At 49.6% G+C, this 20,077-nt stretch overlaps 1 protein-coding gene across 2 annotated transcripts; it reads right to left on the reverse strand.

Moving 5' to 3' along the window:
• Positions 1 to 3,538: 3,538 nt before the first annotated feature.
• CLDN18 (claudin 18) lies at positions 3,539 to 19,613 on the reverse strand. Of its 2 annotated transcripts, none has more exons than XM_057382257.1 (5): positions 19,394 to 19,613; positions 6,472 to 6,636; positions 4,942 to 5,047; positions 4,510 to 4,620; positions 3,539 to 3,716 (listed from the first exon to the last, which is right to left on the reverse strand). In XM_057382257.1, exons 1-5 carry the CDS (start codon positions 19,611 to 19,613, stop codon positions 3,539 to 3,541), a joined length of 780 nt encoding a protein of 259 aa, XP_057238240.1. The 2 variants fall into 2 exon arrangements, with proteins under 2 accessions (XP_057238240.1, XP_057238239.1); XM_057382256.1 differs by lacking the exon at positions 19,394 to 19,613 and adding an exon at positions 11,256 to 11,475.
• Between the last annotated feature and the right edge of the window lie 464 nt (positions 19,614 to 20,077).

The following is a 20,077-nucleotide window of genomic DNA, read 5'->3' on the forward strand; positions in this document are numbered from 1 at the left end:
CAGCCCCTGGTCAAGCATCCCCCTTCCCTTGGCACCAGAGCCTGTGGATGTGGCTCAGGGTTGTGTCCTTCCCTTGTGGACACTGGGATATGATGAGCTGCCACCAAGACTTTGGGCCACCCTCAGGGTGTTTCTGGATCTCCAAGTCCAAGAAATAATTAGGGTATCATAATTTTTTTTTTCCTAGCCTGTTGGGCAGCAGAGAAAAGTCTGGAAATGGGAACTTTGGCCTCAGTTAAAACCCAAGGATTTCCGCAATAATAATAATAATAATAATTTTGCCTGCAGGACTTGGAGAATCAGCTCAGCTGAAAAGGGATCCCTGGGTCCGTGTCCCAAGATAAGGAATCATGGAAGGTTCCAAAACTCATCCAGTGCCACCCCTGCCATGGRCARGGACACCTTYCACTGTCCCAGGCTGCTCCCAGCCCCAATGTCCAGCCTGGCCTTGGRCACTGCCAGGGATCCAGGGGCAGCCACAGCTTCTCTGGGCACCCTGTGCCAGGGCCTSMCCWCCCTCAYAGGGAACAATTCCTTCCATRTATCRAACCTAAATTTCTTCTCTTTCAGTTGGAATCCATTCCCCCTTTTCCTGTCACTCCAGACCCTTGGAAATTGTCTCTCTCYRTCTTTCCTGCAATTCTTCAGGCACTGGAAGGTCCCAATTACTCACCCTGGGGTTTCTCCTGTYCAGGTGAACAATCCCAGCTCTCCCAGCCTTCCCTCCCAGCAGAGCTGCTCCATCCCTCTGCCCATCCTGGAGCCTCCTCTGGGCTCTCTSCAGCAGCTCCAGGTCCAAAGTTCTCYCCACAGCAGGAGCTGCAGTTCTGTGGCTGTGGACGCAGATTCTCCCGGTGCTGTCATTCCCAGCAATGATTCCACCACCCTCCGTGGTGCCCATTACAAGATAAGGACCCAAATAGGGAGCAGCTGCATCACCAGGTGCTGTTACACTCCAAACAGGCTCATAAACAAATGATTCTCTACTCTAGAATGGGATGATTTTTTTTTTTTCCAGTGGAGTTGACTGCATTAAAATATTTCATCCTGCAAGTTTTGGGCCGAGGCGAGGAAATGAAAACTGATGTTGGGAGATTAGGAGCCTGGTGAGGGCAGGAATTCCCGGATACAGCTCTGTCCCAGCTCCCCACCAGGCTCCTGCCYCTAATCTTGTCATCTACACGCCTGCACACATCAAAGCGTGACCGAGAGATAGCCGGCTCGGCGACTTTGTCACAGCATTCGTGGAGCAGAAGAATAAAATGTAACTTTCAAAGCCACTTCCTCRGGAGTTTTTTTTATTTCTAACTCAGCCGTAAACCTGCATTTCGGATTTTTCTGGGTGTTTTCCTGCTGTTTGCATTCCCCTTCCTACCTTTACCTCCCCACCACTTATGGATTTCCTATCTAAATTAAACATTCCTGGGCCCTTCAGCCTCTTGCCAGTGGAGGCTGAGAACATGCCAGCAATTTTTGTGCCCTCCCAAGAACAATGAAGTGTTCAGAAGTGTTTAATCTCTACCCTGAAACTCGCTGCACTCCAATCCTCAGCCAGCTAGGGCTCCCACCAAATATCTCTGAGTTCATCACATCACTGATTTGGAGTCCCCTAATAATTATTAATCTGATTTTCTGGTATTTTCTTTCATTGTGTGACTCATTAAATCTTACTGAGGAAATAAAGCACCCAAATATTTTATTTTTTCCCTCAACCACCCATCTGTGTCCATACTTTTCCCAAGAACCTGAGAGCTGGGGAGAGTGTGGCTGAGCAGGAAGGTTGGAGCTGTCAGTTTTGACAAGAAGACAACAAAAGGAAACAGGATTCTGGTCTTTAAGACTTTCTATTTTTAATATTTNCAAAAAAAAAAAAAACCAGCAGGGAAAAAATAGGGAAAAAATAGGCAAAAAAAATCTAAGTTTATACTGCAAGATACAAACCGTGAAAAAGAGCAGAAATGCTTTTAAAACAGAACAGGATCTACCTCTGCAAAATAAATTCTTTAAAAACAAATCCTTAAAATAAGTGCTTTGCCTGAATAAAAGGGAAAGGTTAGCACTGACATGGAGCAGGGATTTATCCCAGGTGGCCAGCTTCCAGTTGGAGCTGCTGGAAGGTCTTCCCACCCCTCTGCTTGGTGGTTGATTCCTCCAGCTCCTGCTGGGTGTTCCCTCACCCTCCTGCAGACTTTCCCCAGGATCTCCTGGACCTCTCCTGGGGATTTGCCTCCATGTGGTGGTGGAGAGCTGATTATGGAAATCTGGGGGKTCTGGAGGGGTGATGGATACAGGGAGGTGGAGGATTCCATTTCTGTCACATCTGGCCCCCTCTAATCCTACAAACCACCAGAGATGCCAGCTCAGCTGGTGGCAGCTTGACCTTCYGAAGGTCCAACCCTGCAGAAATATTCAGCTGTAAAAAACCCCCAGGACATCAAACGCTCAGGGAACACCAGCATTTCTCAAAAATAATTTTGCCTGACCTGAACTCCTGCAGACACCTTGGAACCCTGAGGAGTGGTGCTCAAGCCCACTGCAGATGCCATTAAAATGCTTATTTTGAAGAGYTGGACGCTTTTTTCTCTCTCTAACTAATCACTTTTTCCTGTTCATAGGCATTTTCCAGAGTTTTTTCAGGATGTRCTCTGGAGCCAGGTAGGAGGAGCTAAGAGCACACAGTTCTCCCTTCCCACAAAAKTTCTGGTATCTCTCCCTCTTCCCCCTTCCAACAAACCTCCTCTCTGATGGATAGGCTGGAGGAGGCAATGTCCCACTACGGATTTAATCTTCCCATCTCTGGGGGCAGAATTACCGCAGGGAAGTCTCCGTGTCAGTGTGGAGTTACACATCTAATGCTCCCTGGGATCCCCGCTCCAAAGGTAACTCTAATTAATTCTAAATGAGGAGTTCTCCTGGCTTCGTTACAGATGGCATCTGTGGGAACTCTGGTGGCACACAGAGAATGGGAGCTATTAGTGCAGGAATAACAATGGATTATGCACCTTCCCTGGAGAGATCCGAAGGAATAAATACACCTTGCTATCACGGGCTCCAGCAGATGTCTCAGAAACAGAAATCAGATTAAATATCAGAGAGATCAGCATTGGAGTGTGACCAGCAAAACAAAGTTGGCACTGGACAGAGAAGTCACCAGGGGGGAAACGCCCCGGCCATGGGCACAGCCAAGGGGACACAACTGAATTTATTTCAAATAAACAGATTGTCAAAGGGGAATTTCCAYTATTTGGGCAATTAGGAAAGGGCATGAGGCTCTGCTCCTGGATATCAGTTTATACAGAAAACAGGAGCAAAATGTTCTACTCTGAGAGCGCCAAAAAGCATCACTTTGGTCACCTCCTGGTGCTGGTAACACCAACAGGAAGTCGAGTAAAGCTGATGTTCACAACAAAGATGCGACCTCAGAGTAGAGAAAACCTGCTGGAAAACACAATCCTATTTACAGACTGCTTGGTTTGCTGCATTTTCTGCTTGTGAAGTTAAAAATATCTGACAGCACAACTCAAGGCAGGACGGTCTCCTAGACGTAGTCATATTTCGAAGGGTATGGGCGCCTCCCATCCTCGCTTCGAGGAGCTTCTTCATATCCTGGGCCCCTCCTGCCCTTCGGGTCGGCTTCATACCCCGAGCCACCCTTGTAGGGCCCTGTCCTGTAGGAGATGTTGCGGCCTGAGGCGTTGTAGGACACGGCCTTGTAGCTGCAAGAGACACGAGAGGAGCATCAGCCTCTGACAGGCTGAGACCACCCAGCCTTGCACCCCCTGCTCCCGGTGGGGTTTGGGGAGCTCGGTGCTGTGTCAGCACTTGGAGGCACTCAGAGAGCTTAGCCCACCATMCATKSACAGGCTCCACRTCCCTTTCAGGMTTTTTCTTTCTTTCTTTCTTTCCCACAAATAAATCCTTGGTGGAGTGATGAACCCACCTGCCACCTACAACAACCACCAGCTATGGATTGTACAAAGTCTTTGTGATGTTACACCATCCCTGAAAGTGTTCCAGGCCAGGCTGGACAAGGCTTGGAGCAACCTGGTCTATGGAAGGTGTCTCTGACATGCCAGGGGTGGAACAGGATGGTTTTTAAGGTCCCTCCCAARCCAAACTTTTCTGGGATTCTATGACTACACATAAATCACGGCTCAGCTGAAGAAAACTACTCCTGCTAATGAAAATGTCACATTTGGAAGCTGGTTCTCATGCCCTCTCTGTTGGTGTGTGAGTCACAGGGTCAGGGAGGGTAAATGGTCATTTCAGACCCACACAGGGTCTTCATGTAGTGGTGGCCTCGACAGTGTTGGGTTCATGGATGGACTTTATGATCTTGAAGGGCTTTTCCAGCCCCTAAAGGACTCTGTGATTCCATCATCAGGAGAACCATAGTGACCATGAAATGTCACGGGGTGTTACACATCTGCACATCCTGAGCCTCTGTGGGGTATTGCACACCCCAGGTCTCCTGCAGTGCTTTCCCACACCTCCCCCAGCTCAGCTTACCGGGATTCTTCTGGCATGAGCCCTTTGCAAGCCAGGCACATCATGATGCCTCCCACGAGGGCCAGGCCTCCTGCCACCCATCCAACGAAGAGGGCTGAGCCAAAGGTGTACCTGCAAAACAGGCGTGGCTGGTTAGGGTCTGACAGGTCCTGTCCTCCTCTGGCCCTACAGAAATTCCCTAAAGTCCCCCAGAAGTCCCCACAAGTGCAGCTGAACCCCACTGGACTCCCTGTCTTGTTCTTGAGCTGCAAGGACAGAGACATCCCAACTCATTTGCCTATCTCCAGTGCAGACAAGAGCCTCTGTCTCCTAAGGAAAATCCTCCAAGTCCTGCAACCATCCCAAAATCCTCCCAGAATCTGCCAATTCTTCATCTGCCAGCCCTGAGGGAGATTTCCCCCATGGAGCACCCGGAGCCAGYTGAGCACCCACCTGTTCTGGACGTTCTGCATCCCCTGATACATGTTGGTGGTGGACATCCAGAAGTTTGTGACCAGCATGTTGGCGAACACGGACACTCCGGTGATGGCACACAGGCCTGGGATGGGACAGAAGGGCAGACTGAAACCCACACAGGCCTCAGGGAAGCCCCTCACAGCTCTGGAGAGGTGCATGAGACACTGCCCTGTGTCCTCAAGCACAAGAAATGCTACACTTTTCATCCAGGTTTTCCTTGCACTTGCAATTGRTCCAACAGCAGGAATACAATGTCACACCACACAATCCCAAGTCAGACCAACAGGAATATTTCTCCCGGGGTGTTTTGTCACAAAAAGGCATTTAACAAACAGATCATTGCACAAAAGACTCAGTAGTTCATTTTAAAGGTTTATTTTGCCGGGAAAAATATGGATGAAATGTTCCTTGCCAGTTTTTTTTTAATGGGAAAACACACTCTCTGTCACGTGGAAGAGGTCTTTGGTTCTTCCACCAGAAGTGGAAGACTAGCCTCAAGGCGGGGAATTTCCTTCATTCATCCACACAGAGAATCACTGGGATGCCCACCCCAACAATCCTGGCACCAATGCCAACCTTCGGTTTCCCAATTCACAGATCACACAAACACAGAATCACAGACTGGTTTGGGTTGGAAGAGACCTTAAAGAGCAAGGATAAATAGGAGTTGGGATGTCCAGAAGTGCTGAAGTCCAGAACTTTTGCAAAAACCCTCACGTGACAGTTTTGTATTGTTCCTCCTTACACAGTGCCCAAGGCCAGGCTGGGCAAGGCCTGGAGAATCCTGGTCCAGTGGAAGGTGTCCCTGCCCATGGCAGGGGGTGGAACTGGATGATTTTTAAGATCCTTCCATCCCAACCCATTCCATGATTTCACAATTCTAAAGCAATAGGTATAAAGTGCAAAATTAAAGCCGTGGGGCAGAAGGGGGTTTCCTCTTTCCAACTTGTAATTATTGAGCTGTGTTCTACGTTTTATATCCCAACAAAAGTTAAATGTTGGGATTTGAAGGATTTTAAATAGGGACATTCTCCTTCCCTTTGTTAAGAAGTAGATTTCATGTTATTCTTATCTCCAAAATAAYGTAGGAAAATCTGTGAGTGATGCATTAAGCATTTGCAATTTTGAAGGTGTTTAAAAATTACAGGCTAGGCTACCACAACCCTGTGAATCTTCCTAAATTTTTTATGGATAAAGACTGAAACTGGTAAAAATGCTCTATATAAATCAAGGCTGTAATAATATGTGACAACACGTGTAAAACAAATCAAGAGATATATTTACTTTTCATCTGTGGGTCAGTTTTTCGTGTTTTGTCCATACCAACTTCTGAACCCCTTTCCAAAGGGTTTTTTTCCCCTAACCAGAGGTAAAAATCACTTAACCCCAGGAGATGAGGCTGGAGGACAATGCCAGTAACTTCAGAAATGCACAAGATGTGTCCAGTCCTCAATCCCAGGGAAATGCAAAGCCTGTCACATGGRAGACAGGAGAGTTCCCACTTACCAGCAATGATGAACATGATGCCAGAGGTCAGGGTCATGTTGGCTTTGGCTGTGTCCTCCATGCTGCCAATCCGGATGCATTTCAGRGCAAAAATGCACACGAGGAGGCCAAGGAGTCCCAGGACAATCCCCACGATCATGAGGGCCCTCACAGCCTGGAACATCGCTGCAAAACAAACAGCAAGAGCCTCGCTGAGTGGCTGAAATGGGGTTTGTCAGAGTTTGGGGGGCTTTCAAAGATTGCCTCCATCTGAAAAKAGAAATATTAAAGGAGAAAACCTTGGAAAAGGGGCCCTGGATCGACTCTGTATTATCTGGGGCACCTCGGGAAGTGCAGCTGTTTGACTCAGCTCCCCAAAGAGTTTGATGGTTTAGGGAGAATATTTTTAGAAATGTTCATTAGCACCAGTCATGAAATTTGTGGAGAAGCGTTAGTGAAGAGCTGGGATAACCAGGAATTTTTCCATAACCATAGTGATTGAGAAAGGGCTCTTCTTTTAGAGTCCCTCCTAAACCCAACTCTTCTGGGATTCYRTGATTCCATGTAAATCATGGCTCAGCTGAAGCTGAGCCCAGTCAGCTGTGGAAGCAGACAGCTCCACCCCACTACCCGGGATATTTCCAACTGTGTGACTCAAAATGCACAAAATGCACAAAACTCTATTTGTCCCTRCTTCCCAGCAAAAGCACATGGAGCAGAGGAAAATCACCTGGACAAACATTACACACRGAGCAGGAGAAAAAAATCAAAGCAACGAAACAACCTCCCTCTCCATATCCTTCCCAGGGTTATTGGAACGTCAGTCCTGGATAAATCTGTGGCAGTTGTGAATGAAATACCCCCAAACACACAAATACCCCCATTCTGAGTTTGTTCAGCAGTGTGCCATGAGCTGGGAATGCTGGTGGTTCATGCCCATGGCAGCTGAGCCCTGAAGGAGGCACAAGCCCTCCAGAGGCCTCTTGGATGGAGTAGCAAAGTAGAAGGAGAAGTAAGGGGAAAATTGCACCTCTAAAACTGGAGAAGTGGAGGGGGAAAAGAGTGCTTGAATACCAAGGTGATGCTTTAATAAGGTGGCACAGATCCCATCGTTTTCCAGACACTTCCCCAGCCTGTGCCCCAGTCCCTGGCAGAGACAGGGAGGCGGCAGAGCCCTGGAGCAGGTGCTGGAAGGCATTTCAAGGGCTGTTGGGATTTGGCTGGGATGCTTTGCAGCCTCTCCTTGCCCTGCCACACGCTCCCACAGCCCTGGGTTTGGCTTTGGCGCTCCCCACACGATTGTCCCTCTTCAGGGAAGAGAAAACGGGCTCAGGATGGAGCGAAACAGGTGGAAAACGCATTCCACGGCCCCAGGAACTTCCCAGCCCTGACCGTGTCCCCTTTGCTGGGTGACCAGGGAGCACAGGGCCCCTGCTGCCTTGCAGGGGTTGGGAGGAGGGTTTGTTAGCCCTTCCCAGGACGGTGCTGGGTGCCTCTCCCAGACTGTGGGGTGTCAGGAAGCCACGCAGAACCCTGCACAAGGAAGCAGGCAGGCTGCCATCCTACAGGCCGGGAATACACCACCCTCTCCCATCCGCYGGTCCCACCTGAGCTCTTATGACTCAATTTGCCCTTATCAGCTGATAACGAGTGCTAACGAGCCGGGGGCTTTCAATCTCCCATTGATCAGCCCCCAGGTAGGAGCTCATTAATTATGATCYGTCAGGGAACGGCGGATACGCCTTATCAGCCCTCCGAGGTTGTTCCGCAGCACCTGATGGGAAGCAGGAAGAGGAGGAAATCKCAATCCTCGCTTGTCTTTGCAACCACCAAAGTTTCTCTGCAAATGCTTTWGTTTCAGGGCAGGCAGCAGAGGCTGATAATCCAAGGTTATGGAAGCTCCTCGTCCCCAAGACATTCCTGGGTGTTCCCTGCAGGATCCTGGGTGTCATCACTGTGAGGGTTTTCAACCCACCCAGCAGTGACCCCAAACAAAGGCCCCACAGAGTTTGCTGGTTCCCACTAGAGGTGTTCCCWGTGCCTTGGGTGCCCATGGAAGGACACACTAGCCAGGGCCAAGCCGAGCAGCCAAGGATGCTCCACTTCTGCTGGGGCACTGGAGTGAATCTCCACAGAAAAGTGATTTTAGTTTCTCTATTTCCATGTCTCTGTACCCCTGTTACTCTTCAGTGTTTAACTCCAGACTCCACAGACAGTGCTGAGCTCCTGCTCTCCCATTTTTACACAAAACAATTCCTCTGCAGCCCCAAACTCAAGGACACCTCCCTGGGCCAGGCCCCAAGAGATGGAAACAACAGAGAATTGGGGGAGCCAAGTTGGAGTTTTTGACTGCATTGGCTGCAGCTGCAATTGGAGGATTCAGCAAATCCNCAGACAGTGCTGAGCTCCTGCTCTCCCATTTTTACACAAAACAATTCCTCTGCAGCCCCAAACTCAAGGACACCTCCCTGGGCCAGGCCCCAAGAGATGGAAACAACAGAGAATTGGGGGAGCCAAGTTGGAGTTTTTGACTGCATTGGCTGCAGCTGCAATTGGAGGATTCAGCAAATCCCGATGTGCAAATGGACAAAAGTGAGAAAGGGTGAAAAAGCCGTGAGCCATTGTCCATTGTGGGTGCAGCCCCTGGCTGGGCTGGGACTGCCCTGGATGGCCCTGAAGGCCCTGCAATAACAGAACTGCTTTGGATTCTCYCAATTCTGTCCAGACTCTKGKTTAGATTAGCCCAAAAAGGCATCAAAAGGAGCTGTTGGAAAGGGGAGGGAGAGGAACACAGCAGAACACAACAGAAAAAATTCCAAATAACCATCATCAGCCATTCCTGCTTCCATTAGACTGGCTTAGGCACCATCTCCTCCAGTGGATGGAAAGCAGAAGGAAGTTCTCCCAGATCTGCTATGGCATGAAGACCTTTCCACTTGGGTCACAGGACTCGAAGTGGGAGCTCTTTGGAAAAGCAGCGCTGCAGTTTCGAGGGAATTCTGGCGCCCATCGAAAGTCCTCTGTAAAGAGCTGCTTTCCAAAGGTGAGTGACCTGTGCTTGGAGGAAGGAGTGGAAGGGCTTAGRCAAACAATGTGGAAGCCTGAGGAAAAATGGTATTGGGAGCGGCAGGAAGGCAACAGCCCTGGAGTTACAAACTCATCTTTGGCGTGCACGGTTGGCGTGAGGGAGGAGAACATGGCTTCTACACATGGGCTGGTGTAACATAACAAGGGAACAGAAAAACCACTAGATCCTCCACCAAAATAAATCTTGTGATGTGAAACCACAGCCTGCATCCCTGCTGTCCAGAGGCAAAGGAAACTGGAGAGTCGCCTTTCTCCCCAGTGAGGGTGGTGAGAGGTGAGAGAGGTAAAACAACTTCAAGCCTGGTGAGGTGAGAGAGGTAAAACAACTTCAAGCCGTTTGAACGACCGCCACCTGCTTTTCTGCTGCTCATACATGACAAAAAAGTGGAATCTGGGTTTTTGACCAGTAATGATTGGTGGCATTTACAAATTTTAGGGAAACAACGGGTCTTGGAGTCAAGTAAAGGCACATCATTTCTATATATTTGAACATATTTATCAATTAAATTCATACAAAAAAACATACTGACAGGACATCTCCAACAACAGGAATTACTTGTGAGTGCTTTGCACATTTCCTTATTGMCATATTACCCAAAAATAACTGAAAAAGTAAAACCTTTTTTGGGATAAATTGTCATCAAAATGGTGTTTCCCATTTCCTGATGGCTCCTTTAAAACACAATCACCACACAGAGYGTTATGAGGAGAAACGGTGGTCAACATTTGTAGAGAWAGTTGGATAAATCAAATTCCTAGTMTTTAAAGTAAATATTCCCCYAGGAGAAGCAACTCTMAATATCAGGTCTGCTCTTCCAAATGGAAACAAGTCCCCTGGCAATCTGTGAGGCTGGGTACACAGGGACACATGGCACCCCCTGGAGAGTTACAGGTCCTCAGCATAGCTTGGGGGCATCCCTGAGGGTGGCATCCCTGAGGGTGGAATCCTAAGGGTGGCATCCCTGAGGATACAGGGCCGGAACCCACATCACACTTCGATCAAGAGGTGCAGAAGGCCTGTGCACAGCAGTGCTTGCTTGGACCTTTTTGTGATCGTGCACCAAGAGTGAGAAACGTTCCCAAAACCAAATTTCCTGCTGGACCAGCCCAGCTGGGAGCAGTGGAATGCACACATGCAGTGGGATGGGGAAAATGGCTCTTTTGGGAAAAGGAGCAAGCAAACAGGACAGCAATCCCCCTCTGCCCCCTGCTTCTGTAKGTGCTGGCACTGCCCGGGGTTTGGGGAGTGACCAAACACACCTTTCCCCTTCTCACYCTTCCACCCACACCGCTCACAGGAGGATTTCTCCAGTTCCACTTTTCTCCTTGGRAAAACAGCACATTTCAATGATTTCTATTATCCTACAACAACGCACATCTGCATGCAGCTCTTCCCCTTGTGTTTCCTTTCCAAGGGATGAGTCCTGAGGGTGTTGAACACCCTCTTTCTCCTCAGCCCAGTGGAGCTGTGCTGATTTCTGCCAGCAACGATGCTGAACCCTCAGTGATCCCTCACACATCCAGACTGTAACCCCCACCAAGTAAAGGCATTATTTCGGCAACAAATATGCTCCTATTTTCATACTCACACACTGGAAATATTATTCCTTGCAAAAGGTGATTTAAAATCCCTGCGCCCCTTTTGTGATGAAAGCCATGCAGAGCTCCAGGAGAGTGCCTGGAGAGTGCAGGTGACCCCTGGTGCGTGTTTGCCCTACCTGGCAGCCCCAGGATGGTGAAGTAGGGCCGGCACTCGGTGAAGCCGGAGCTCTGGCGCACGCAGCTCCTCCACAGCCCCTGGTACTGGAACACGGCCGTCACYGGGTTGTCGTACAGGTCCTGCGTGCTCCACGTGTCCATGGCCGTGGCCATGATGCTGCCCCCGATGCCCAGCGATGACACGAGGAAGCCCATCACCTGGCAGATGGTGGTGGACATGGCGCGTCCCCGGAGAGCAGCGGCAGCACGGCCCCAAGGGAGCCGCGGTCCTTCTGGGGCTCCGGGCTCCTCCTGCCTGAGCTCTTATCAGATGCTTTCCATTGAGCGCTGTTTGCTCAAAGTGTTTTTGCAAGATAGCCCAGTTTCACTCTCGCTGCCGGGGAGGYTTGTGCCGATAGGAGCTTTTGTCCTTTAGGAGTGCTTGTCCTTCCACGTTGGAGCAGCCGCTGTTGGGCAACCCCCTCGGGGACTGGCCGGCCCCCTGGAACCCTTTGCTGCCCACTGGGCCCCTCCTGCCTGCTTGGGATGGGGCAAGTACCACRATCCTGGGGCAATTCAGCACCTGGCTGGGGTCACCACCTCCCCAGCYCCCAGACCATGGAGGTGTCCACACAAGAGTGACAGGGCTCTGTCAGAGGTTGTGGGACCACCAGCCCAGCCCAGGGACGTGCCTGCTCCTTGCAGTGCCCTCAGGCATCACTGAACTTGCATTGGATGCTGACCATGGCACAACCCAGAGCCAAACTCCACACACTTTTCCTTGGAGATGGAATTTTCTCCCGTGGGTGGAGATGCTGTTTCTCATCATGGCTCAAACCCATAGGCATCAAAACTTCAGAGTGATGATGGAGCACTCAAAAAACATCATCCAAGCCTCAAGGTGTGCAGGAAAGTCCAGAAGTACCAGCCTGGCTTTKATTTTCAGGGCCTGATGGAATCATGGCTCTGAAGGGGATAAACCAAAAAAGCCAAGAGCTCCAAACTGACCCAGCAAAGCTCCTCCAATCCCATTCTCCACCAGCCCCGTCCCCCTCAGCCGTCACAAGGCCACTCTCAAACTCACGTGGAAGGAAGGAGAGCGCAGGGACCATTGGTAAATGTCTTTTTTAGGGGCATGTTTGTCCATATGACTGGAGGGATGGTCCTGGGAAAGGGATGGAGGATGTGAAAAATGGGAAATTCATTATCACAGTAGAGAAGTGCTGGGCTGGGGGAGCAATAAAAATCCACCCTTGGCCACTGTGCTGATGGAGTCAGTGAGGCACAAGGACCTTCCAGACTTCCAATCCCATCAAATGCCCTGCTCCAACTGATTTGCTTCAGTCCTGACCCAGAAACAAATCCCTGCTTCAACTTCTCCCTGTCACAGCACCATCAACACCAGCATCTGGATGTGAGGCCATTGAAAGCCACTAGGGAGAGAGAAGAGGTTGGTTTGTGTCCATGGAGGAGCCACAACGGGGTTTTTACACCCTGGATCTCTAAGGTCAGGCACAAGATGCCTTTGCTTCCATCAGTTTTACTCAAATTTCATCATTTTCACTCACTTCAGCAAGTTTTTGTCAGAGGGAAGGTCAGTTCTGACCTGCCTAAAGTTGTCAGGAGAAATAATAAAGTGAACAAAAATCACAGAAGAGAGTCCTGGACAGCCAGAGGGGATAAAGAGCTGCTCATCCTCTGTGAGGGACAGGGAATGCTGACTGAAATTCCTTGTTTGGGATAATAATTTGTGATAGATGGGGGCTAGAGAGGACCTAGAAGATGAGACAACAGCTAGGAATTGCAGGACCTGGGTACAGAAGGACAGAAAGTGCTAAAATGTGGTCGGTTCTCCATCCCATCATTTTTGGTCCCACAATTGGAATTGTGTTACAGGCCAGAAGATCCATTTGCACCCAAGCCCTGATGCTCCTCAGCATCTCTCCAGGATGGCTCCTGCCCTTCCCATGCCCCTGGACTTGCATTCTTGTTTCTGGCCATCCACTGGTAAGAGCCCACATCCCTTTTTCTGGGCTGAACCTCTCCAGAACATGTCAGAGGGACTGATATTCCTTTGAGACATCACCCCTATTCCCAAGTGTGCAGATTCCCAAGTGTGTGCAACAATGCACAGAGAAATGAGCCATGGATTGGTCACAACCAAAAATAACCCCTGGGGAGGAAAAATGGAAGGAGAAGGGAAAAATTAAAAGGGCAAACATATTTCTTCCAGGTTTGTTTTTTTTTCTTTGTTTTTGTTTTTGTTTTTCTCGAACACTTCTGCCAGCTTTTAAATAAATTATTTTTTTCTGCTCACTTGGACATCTGKGTGGTTTCAGGAACACTGGTGGTGGTGGCCCTTCCATCCCTGTAGCCACATGTTTGCTTCAGTGGGAGGGGCCCCACCACTCCTTCCTCCAGCCTGGCTGCTTGTTCCGGCCACGTGCAGCTGGAGCAGCTCTTCCAGYTAACAGGAACCTTTTCTTCTCCTCCTCCAGTATTTCACATCCCAAACTCTGCTGATGCCCCCAAGGCACCCGTTGGAMAGAGGGCCATTCCCTGGATGTGCCCTGAGCTGGGCTCTGCTGCCCAGTCCGTCACCCCAATAACTTCTCYTGGAGATGGAATTTTCTCCCATGGATGGAGATGCTGTTTCTCATCATGGCTCTCACTCACAAGCATCAAAAGCCCAGAGCAATGGTGGAGCASTCAAAAAACATYGTCCAAGTCTCCAGGAGTGGAGGARARCCCAGGAGAACCAGTCTGGCTTGGATTTTCAGGACCAGATGGAACCRTGCCTCTAAAGAAGATAAACCAATGGAGGTTTGGACATTCCCCACTGAAGTCTCATGTGCTGTCCCAAAAATGGAGCAGAGGAAGGAATTTTGGTGCTGATGGTCTCACTGCAGTTCTCAGTTAAGGGTCAGACAAACACCCAGCCATGCTCAGCGCTCCACATGTGGTCATCTCTGAAGAATTATTGTGGTTTGGGTGGGTTCTGTTTGCTCATCTGAGGTGTCCTCCAGCCGTCCCATTGCTATTTCCCCTGCTCTGACCAGAACCATACTCGGAAAGAGTGGGAATTCAGATCTCCTACACCTTCCTCAGTGGRTGCTTGAAGCAGAGCTCTGGTGAAAAAACTTGAACTTGTTTCCTTCCCAACCCTTCCCCAGCACATTTCTCAAATATTTGGATTTTAAGCTTATTTTTAATGGTTGTTTCTGAGCTGCCCAWGAGCAGATAAAATACATTCACCTTGTTTTCTCAGACAGCAGAGGATCCCCTGGGAGTTTTACCTGARCTGTTGGCTCAGAGCACTACCCAAGAAAGGGTTGGGTGAGAGGAAAGCTGTGGAACAAATCTGAGCTTCTTCACCCAGCTCCTCTGGGAGATGTCCAGAGCCGGGAGTGGCTGAAGGATGGGAATCTCTCTCCAAGCACATCTGGGGATTGTCTCCAGCTTGCTCAGGCCAGAGGGCTTCCCAATTCACATGGAAATGCTGAGCTGAGGAGCGGGCACGGTGAGGACACAGCTCTCCAAGGAGAAGAGAACAGGGCTCCACTGAGCACTGGGACAATGGATGGCTTATCCAAACCARGAGAAGAAGGGGGCTTTGTGCCACTCCCCTGTGCCCCTTCCCTCCAGCTCACGGTGCTTTATCTCCCCAGGCGTGGGCTTGGTGTTATCTCAAACCAGTCCCTGGGCCCGGGCAGCTCCTGAATGTTATCGCMGCCTCTCCCACAAAAATCACCTCCAGCTCATGTTTGCTCTCCAGTTTGCAAATACAGCTCACACCCTGCCAGCTGCTCACACCAGCCCGGCCTGCCCAGGCCAGACCAGGCAAACCCACCCTTCCCTCCATGTCCTTCCATCTCTGGGACCACCTCATGCTCCTGGAGTGTGTGGTCCATAATGGAAAGGGCTGATGGCCTCTCTGGAATTCATCGAGGGAAGAGAGTCTTGGAAGGATCCCATCCCAACTCAGATGGATGAGTCCAGAGGGTGCTCTGRGGTCCCTCAGCAGGGCTGGGGTAGTGAAGTTGTCCCTGCCTACACATCCATGAGCTGTAGCCCAACCCCACATCTCCACAGCCTCCTGGATCTTCTTTGCCTTGCTTCTCTTCTGGCCATCATCCCAGACTGCTTTTTACCCATGAAATCCATGCCAAAGGATGGTGTAAAGGCATGAAACAATAAATGTGGCACACACACCCAATTCCCTACCATTTCTGCCCACCCTGAGTGTCACTGGGGTTCCTGATACCTCTCCAAAGGTCTCCCATGGCCCTTTTCCCATCCCCACACCTCCCTCAGCTCCAGCTGGGAGAGCAAACCCATTGGAGCCTCGCACATGTCCTGGTAAGATATATCAAGTGTCCAGCCCTAAATGCTCCTGTGCCCAAAATTTGGCCTCAAAAGACTTTAAGCAGGTGACAGCAGTTGCCTACAAATGTTTCAAATTTCAGAGCTGACTTGGCTGGGTGAAAGGATTTCAAGCAACAAACAGAGCTTAAAAGAGACCTTGCCATGGCCACCACCAGTGGAGGATCATGTCATGGCAATTAGAAGCTCCTGAAAAAACTTTGGGCATGGGACAGTTCCAGGGAGCAGAGATGCTGTTTCTTTGGCCAGCAGCTGCCCTGTCACAAAAATCAGGTTATTTGCTATGGTTATGCTTCAAAACGGGTRTGGGTTGTATGAAATGAAAGAAAATCTGGTCAGAGAATCGATATAGAAGAGAAAAATCCAGAGAAGGCAATGTTGATGCTTCCTAGACATGAATTCTCCTCAGGAAACATCTGTGCACTCCTGCTACCCTGCATGAGCCAAACTGAAATTTATGGAAATTCTGGGCAGTCGTGGCTGCATTCGATGGGACTCTTTTCCCTCTGAGCCCTCTAAGAACACCGGCATTTTTATCAGCTGGAGGAACTGAACAGGCTGCTCTCAGACTGTCAAAGTTTGCTGATGGAAAAACAAGAATATTCTCRTATTTTGAGCCACCAGCCCCTTGCTCCACAGCAGAGAGATATTTCAGCCCTTCTGCTTTGGACCTGAGGGAAAAATGTCCTTGGAAAAATTACTGGAGAAGGGTTGCTGAACAGGAGTGGAAAAAAGACACCAACTTAGAAACCAGGAAAATCACAGCTCATCCGATTGTAGTTCAGCAAAGTCGGGAGCAACTGCAAAATTTCTGCTATGAACAAAAAGCACCTCATGATCTCCTTTGAGGTGAAGCCACCAGCCTTGCCCAGCTCAGCTTTTGCTATTTATCCCTTATTTGTGTGCTCAGTTTCTGACCGTGCCCTCCAGATGATCCCACACCAAAGMAAGGAGCAAAAAAYAACAGGAGAAAGCAAAACCAGAACAAACACGCTCAGTCCTCCAGTGCCACATTTCACCAGAGAGCGYCTGTTTATAGCTGAGCAGCCAGAGCCAGAAACTGCCGGGGTTATTCCTCATTTCCATCTGTTATCTTGATTTTCCCCCGATCCATTTGAAATTAAAATTCCCAGCTAAATTGAAGATAGATGATGGGCAAGACAAGTTTAATCTTTGCTGTGGGAGTGAGGGAATCGAGGTGAAAAAAACCTCGGAACCCGAAACTTCCTCGACGTGCTCAGGTCACCTCGCTGCTTTGCCAGAGTCCTATTATTTTTATTCACTCTGGCACTATTGTTCCCAATACAAATTGCCATTGTCAGAATAACAAATAGGGGTTGATAATGGAAATGCTGACAAACCATTAACTCTGGTGTGGTTCGTGAGTGGGGGTTTCACCGAGATCAAGGTGCCGTACATTTGAAATAAAGGCGGGGATGAGGCACTTAAATAATACCTGAACAAATTAATAATAGGATTTTTAGGATYGTTTCCCCCCCTGTCTGATTGGGGTACCACCTTTGCTGGTGGTGGTGGGAGGAAATGCCTGCTGGATTTGGGAGAGGGAGCCAACCCTTCAAGCCCTGCGGTGGGACATGTGGCTTTGCTGCCGCTTCTCCAGAGACTGGAAGTGTCAGACAATCCATAACAGGAGGGGAAAAACAGGAGCAGGGAGGGGGGTGACTACAGAAGAGCCAGCCCAGTTCATTAAAAAGAAAGGTAAAAATTCCACCTCATTTTTTAGGGCATAAAAAGGATCATTTTGGAAAAAGCACATAAATATTTATATTCCCACACACTGAGCCCACACCATCTCAGCAACATTACTGAGGGTGGGGATGGCAGTTYTGGCGGTTCAGACACCCACCACTTTCATTTTTTACAGTTGTCCTTTATTCCTCGGGATCTTTGAAATCCCTTTTTGTAGGTGACAGCAATAAACCAGCAAACACAAGTGGGGATTCGACTCTGAGATGAGGGTTTCATGAGAAACCCCAATATTTAGGATAGGGTGCCCATTTTTGTCTGTGGCTGGAAGGAATCCACAGAGCTTGTGGGATGGAGCTGAGGAATCATGGAAACATCAAATCCCASRATGGTTTGGGTTGGAAGGGACTTTCAGGARCAACTGATTCCAGTCCCCTTCCATGGACAGGAACATGGACACACCGATCTCCAACAACCTGGCTAAATGCAGGAACATCCTGCTAATGCAGGAAATCCATCCCCTCAACATTCCCATTTTAAAGAATTAATACCCACCCAACATACACCCGTCTGCAGGCTTTGGAATTGCAAAAAAAAAAAAAAAAATCCCTATTTTTTTTTTGCTGTGGCGCTGAGGTCAGTGACAAGTATTTTGAAAGAACAAAACCTCCCAAATCCCAAGTATTCCAATTTCTTCAACGATTAGAGCAGTTCCCAGAACTGAACACTTGAAAAGGTTAATTGCTTGTTCCGTAGAGTTACAGTTTTTGTCGTTTCAAAGATTTTTGAGTGGAAGGACTGGGGAAAAACTGTGGAAGAACTGCAAGAACTGCAAGAACTGCAAGAACTGCAGCATGTTGTGGGAGCATCTCTGTGGGGAAGGTTTGGTTTTCACACCTCGATTTACTCCTCATACTGCAACTTTAATCTCATTAAGATCGTTAAGTTTGGGAAACCCCTCCAAGGTCGAGTCCAGCCATTWACCCAGTGAGTTTTACCAGCCTGTCCTGTTCTTTTCTCCCAGAGTTTTCCCTGGGTGAAGCTTTGCTGACCGGGAGCACAGTGTGTGAATACCAGCACCCTTCTTTGGATGACATCCTTCAGCTGGATGCCCAGGCAGGATCAGGCTCTTGTCCTGCTTGGAAATGGCATCTCTGCACCCCAGAGTCCCAGCAGGRACGTTCCAAACCACGGCTCCAGCAAGAGGAGAATGCTCAGGGACATCCCTGGCACTTGTGTGGGGAATCTGCAGCGCAGCCAGTGCCAGACACCAGCTGGGAATGAGGATCCAGAGAGGAGCAACACAAAAACGGGATAAAACACCTTCCCAGCTGGCGTGTGAGGCCACAGCTATGCGGGGTCATACTGGTTTGATTTGTGCCTTCTCTTCGGAGAAGCAATTTTTGTGCACAATGCCCTTTTCTGTGTGTTTTGGAAATGCCATTTTGCAGAAGTTCTGCAGTGATTTCCTGATATAATTGGCTTCTTCCCTCCATTCTGGCTGTGTCAAAGCACAGAGGCCGGATGGGTATAAGAGCCTAAGTGCCTTTTTTCTCACTGTATTAAGGCAAGAAGAAACCCCAGATAATCCTGTTGTAACCTAATTGTTTGCACCCCGAGATACTCTGGGCACAGCCGGGACAGGAATGATTCCCGTGGCAGAAAAAACTGGAACCAAAGGAGAATTAGGGAGAAATCCAGCCTGGTGGTGTTAGCCCGAATAGAAATACAGTGAGCTGAACTGTGACATATCCTCTTAGGAGAGGATCTTCTCCAATGACAAGACTATTAGTGGTTTCTGGAGGGAAGCAGCCACACAGCTGGGGCAGGAATCTGAGCCAGAGCCACCCCCAGAGCAGCCTGGGCAGCACCTCAGGGACCTGATGTATAATTAGTTGTAACGAGTTTTGCTAAGCCTCAGCTCAGCCATGGCAGGGGGTTTGGCTGGAGGCATCTTCAAGGATCTGTTGTCCAAGCAGGGTGGCTGAAATTTGGGGTTCCCACTGAAAATCACCCACAGCTCRTGGCACACCCCTSCCACCCATTCCCTGGYGCCAYCAGASCCTACCTGGCAGCCCCAGGATGGTGAAGTAGCCGCGGCACTCGGTGAAGCCGGAGCTCTCGCGGACGCAGGTGCGCCACAGCCCCTGGTAGTTGAAGACAGCGGTCACCGGGTTGTTGTACAGGTCCTGSGTGCTCCACTGGTCCATGCACGTGGAGGCGATGATGCCCCCGATGCCCAGGGCGGACACCACGAAGCCCATGGACTGGCAGATGGTCACCGACATGGTGACACGTCCTGGGTGCTCACAAAGCTCCGCCAGCCGGCTGTGGGGCAGGCAGCCAGGGCGCCGGGCGCTTTTAGCTGGAGGCGCTGCCACGTCAYGCCGGCGGTTGGGAGAGCTCCGGGCACACCACATAAGCCTCCCCTCGCCTTTATCTGTTTCGGTGAGATAATTTCCTCGGTACCAAGAGCCGTTTGTTCCACCTCGCTCWCTGTTTACCTTCTCCCTCCAGGCAGAGGCGCAGCCGGGACCAGCGGGTGCCTCTGGAGAGCTCCCACGGAAACTGCACAAAGWGGCTTAAATGGGGTGAAACACAAAAATTATGGAGGGCCTAACCCTTTCCTGGTAAAGATAAAAGTTTTGAGCCAAGTGGAGAGGTTTAGATTGGAAATTAGGAAAAGTTTCTTCATGGATTGGGTTGGCAAGCATTGGAGGAGGCTGCCCAGGGAAGTGTGGAGTCCCTGTCC

This window comes from Malurus melanocephalus, unplaced genomic scaffold (genome assembly GCF_030028575.1).
Source record: "Malurus melanocephalus ecotype Western Australia unplaced genomic scaffold, MMel_1.1 scaffold_559, whole genome shotgun sequence".
NCBI classification, from domain to species: domain Eukaryota; kingdom Metazoa; phylum Chordata; class Aves; order Passeriformes; family Maluridae; genus Malurus; species Malurus melanocephalus.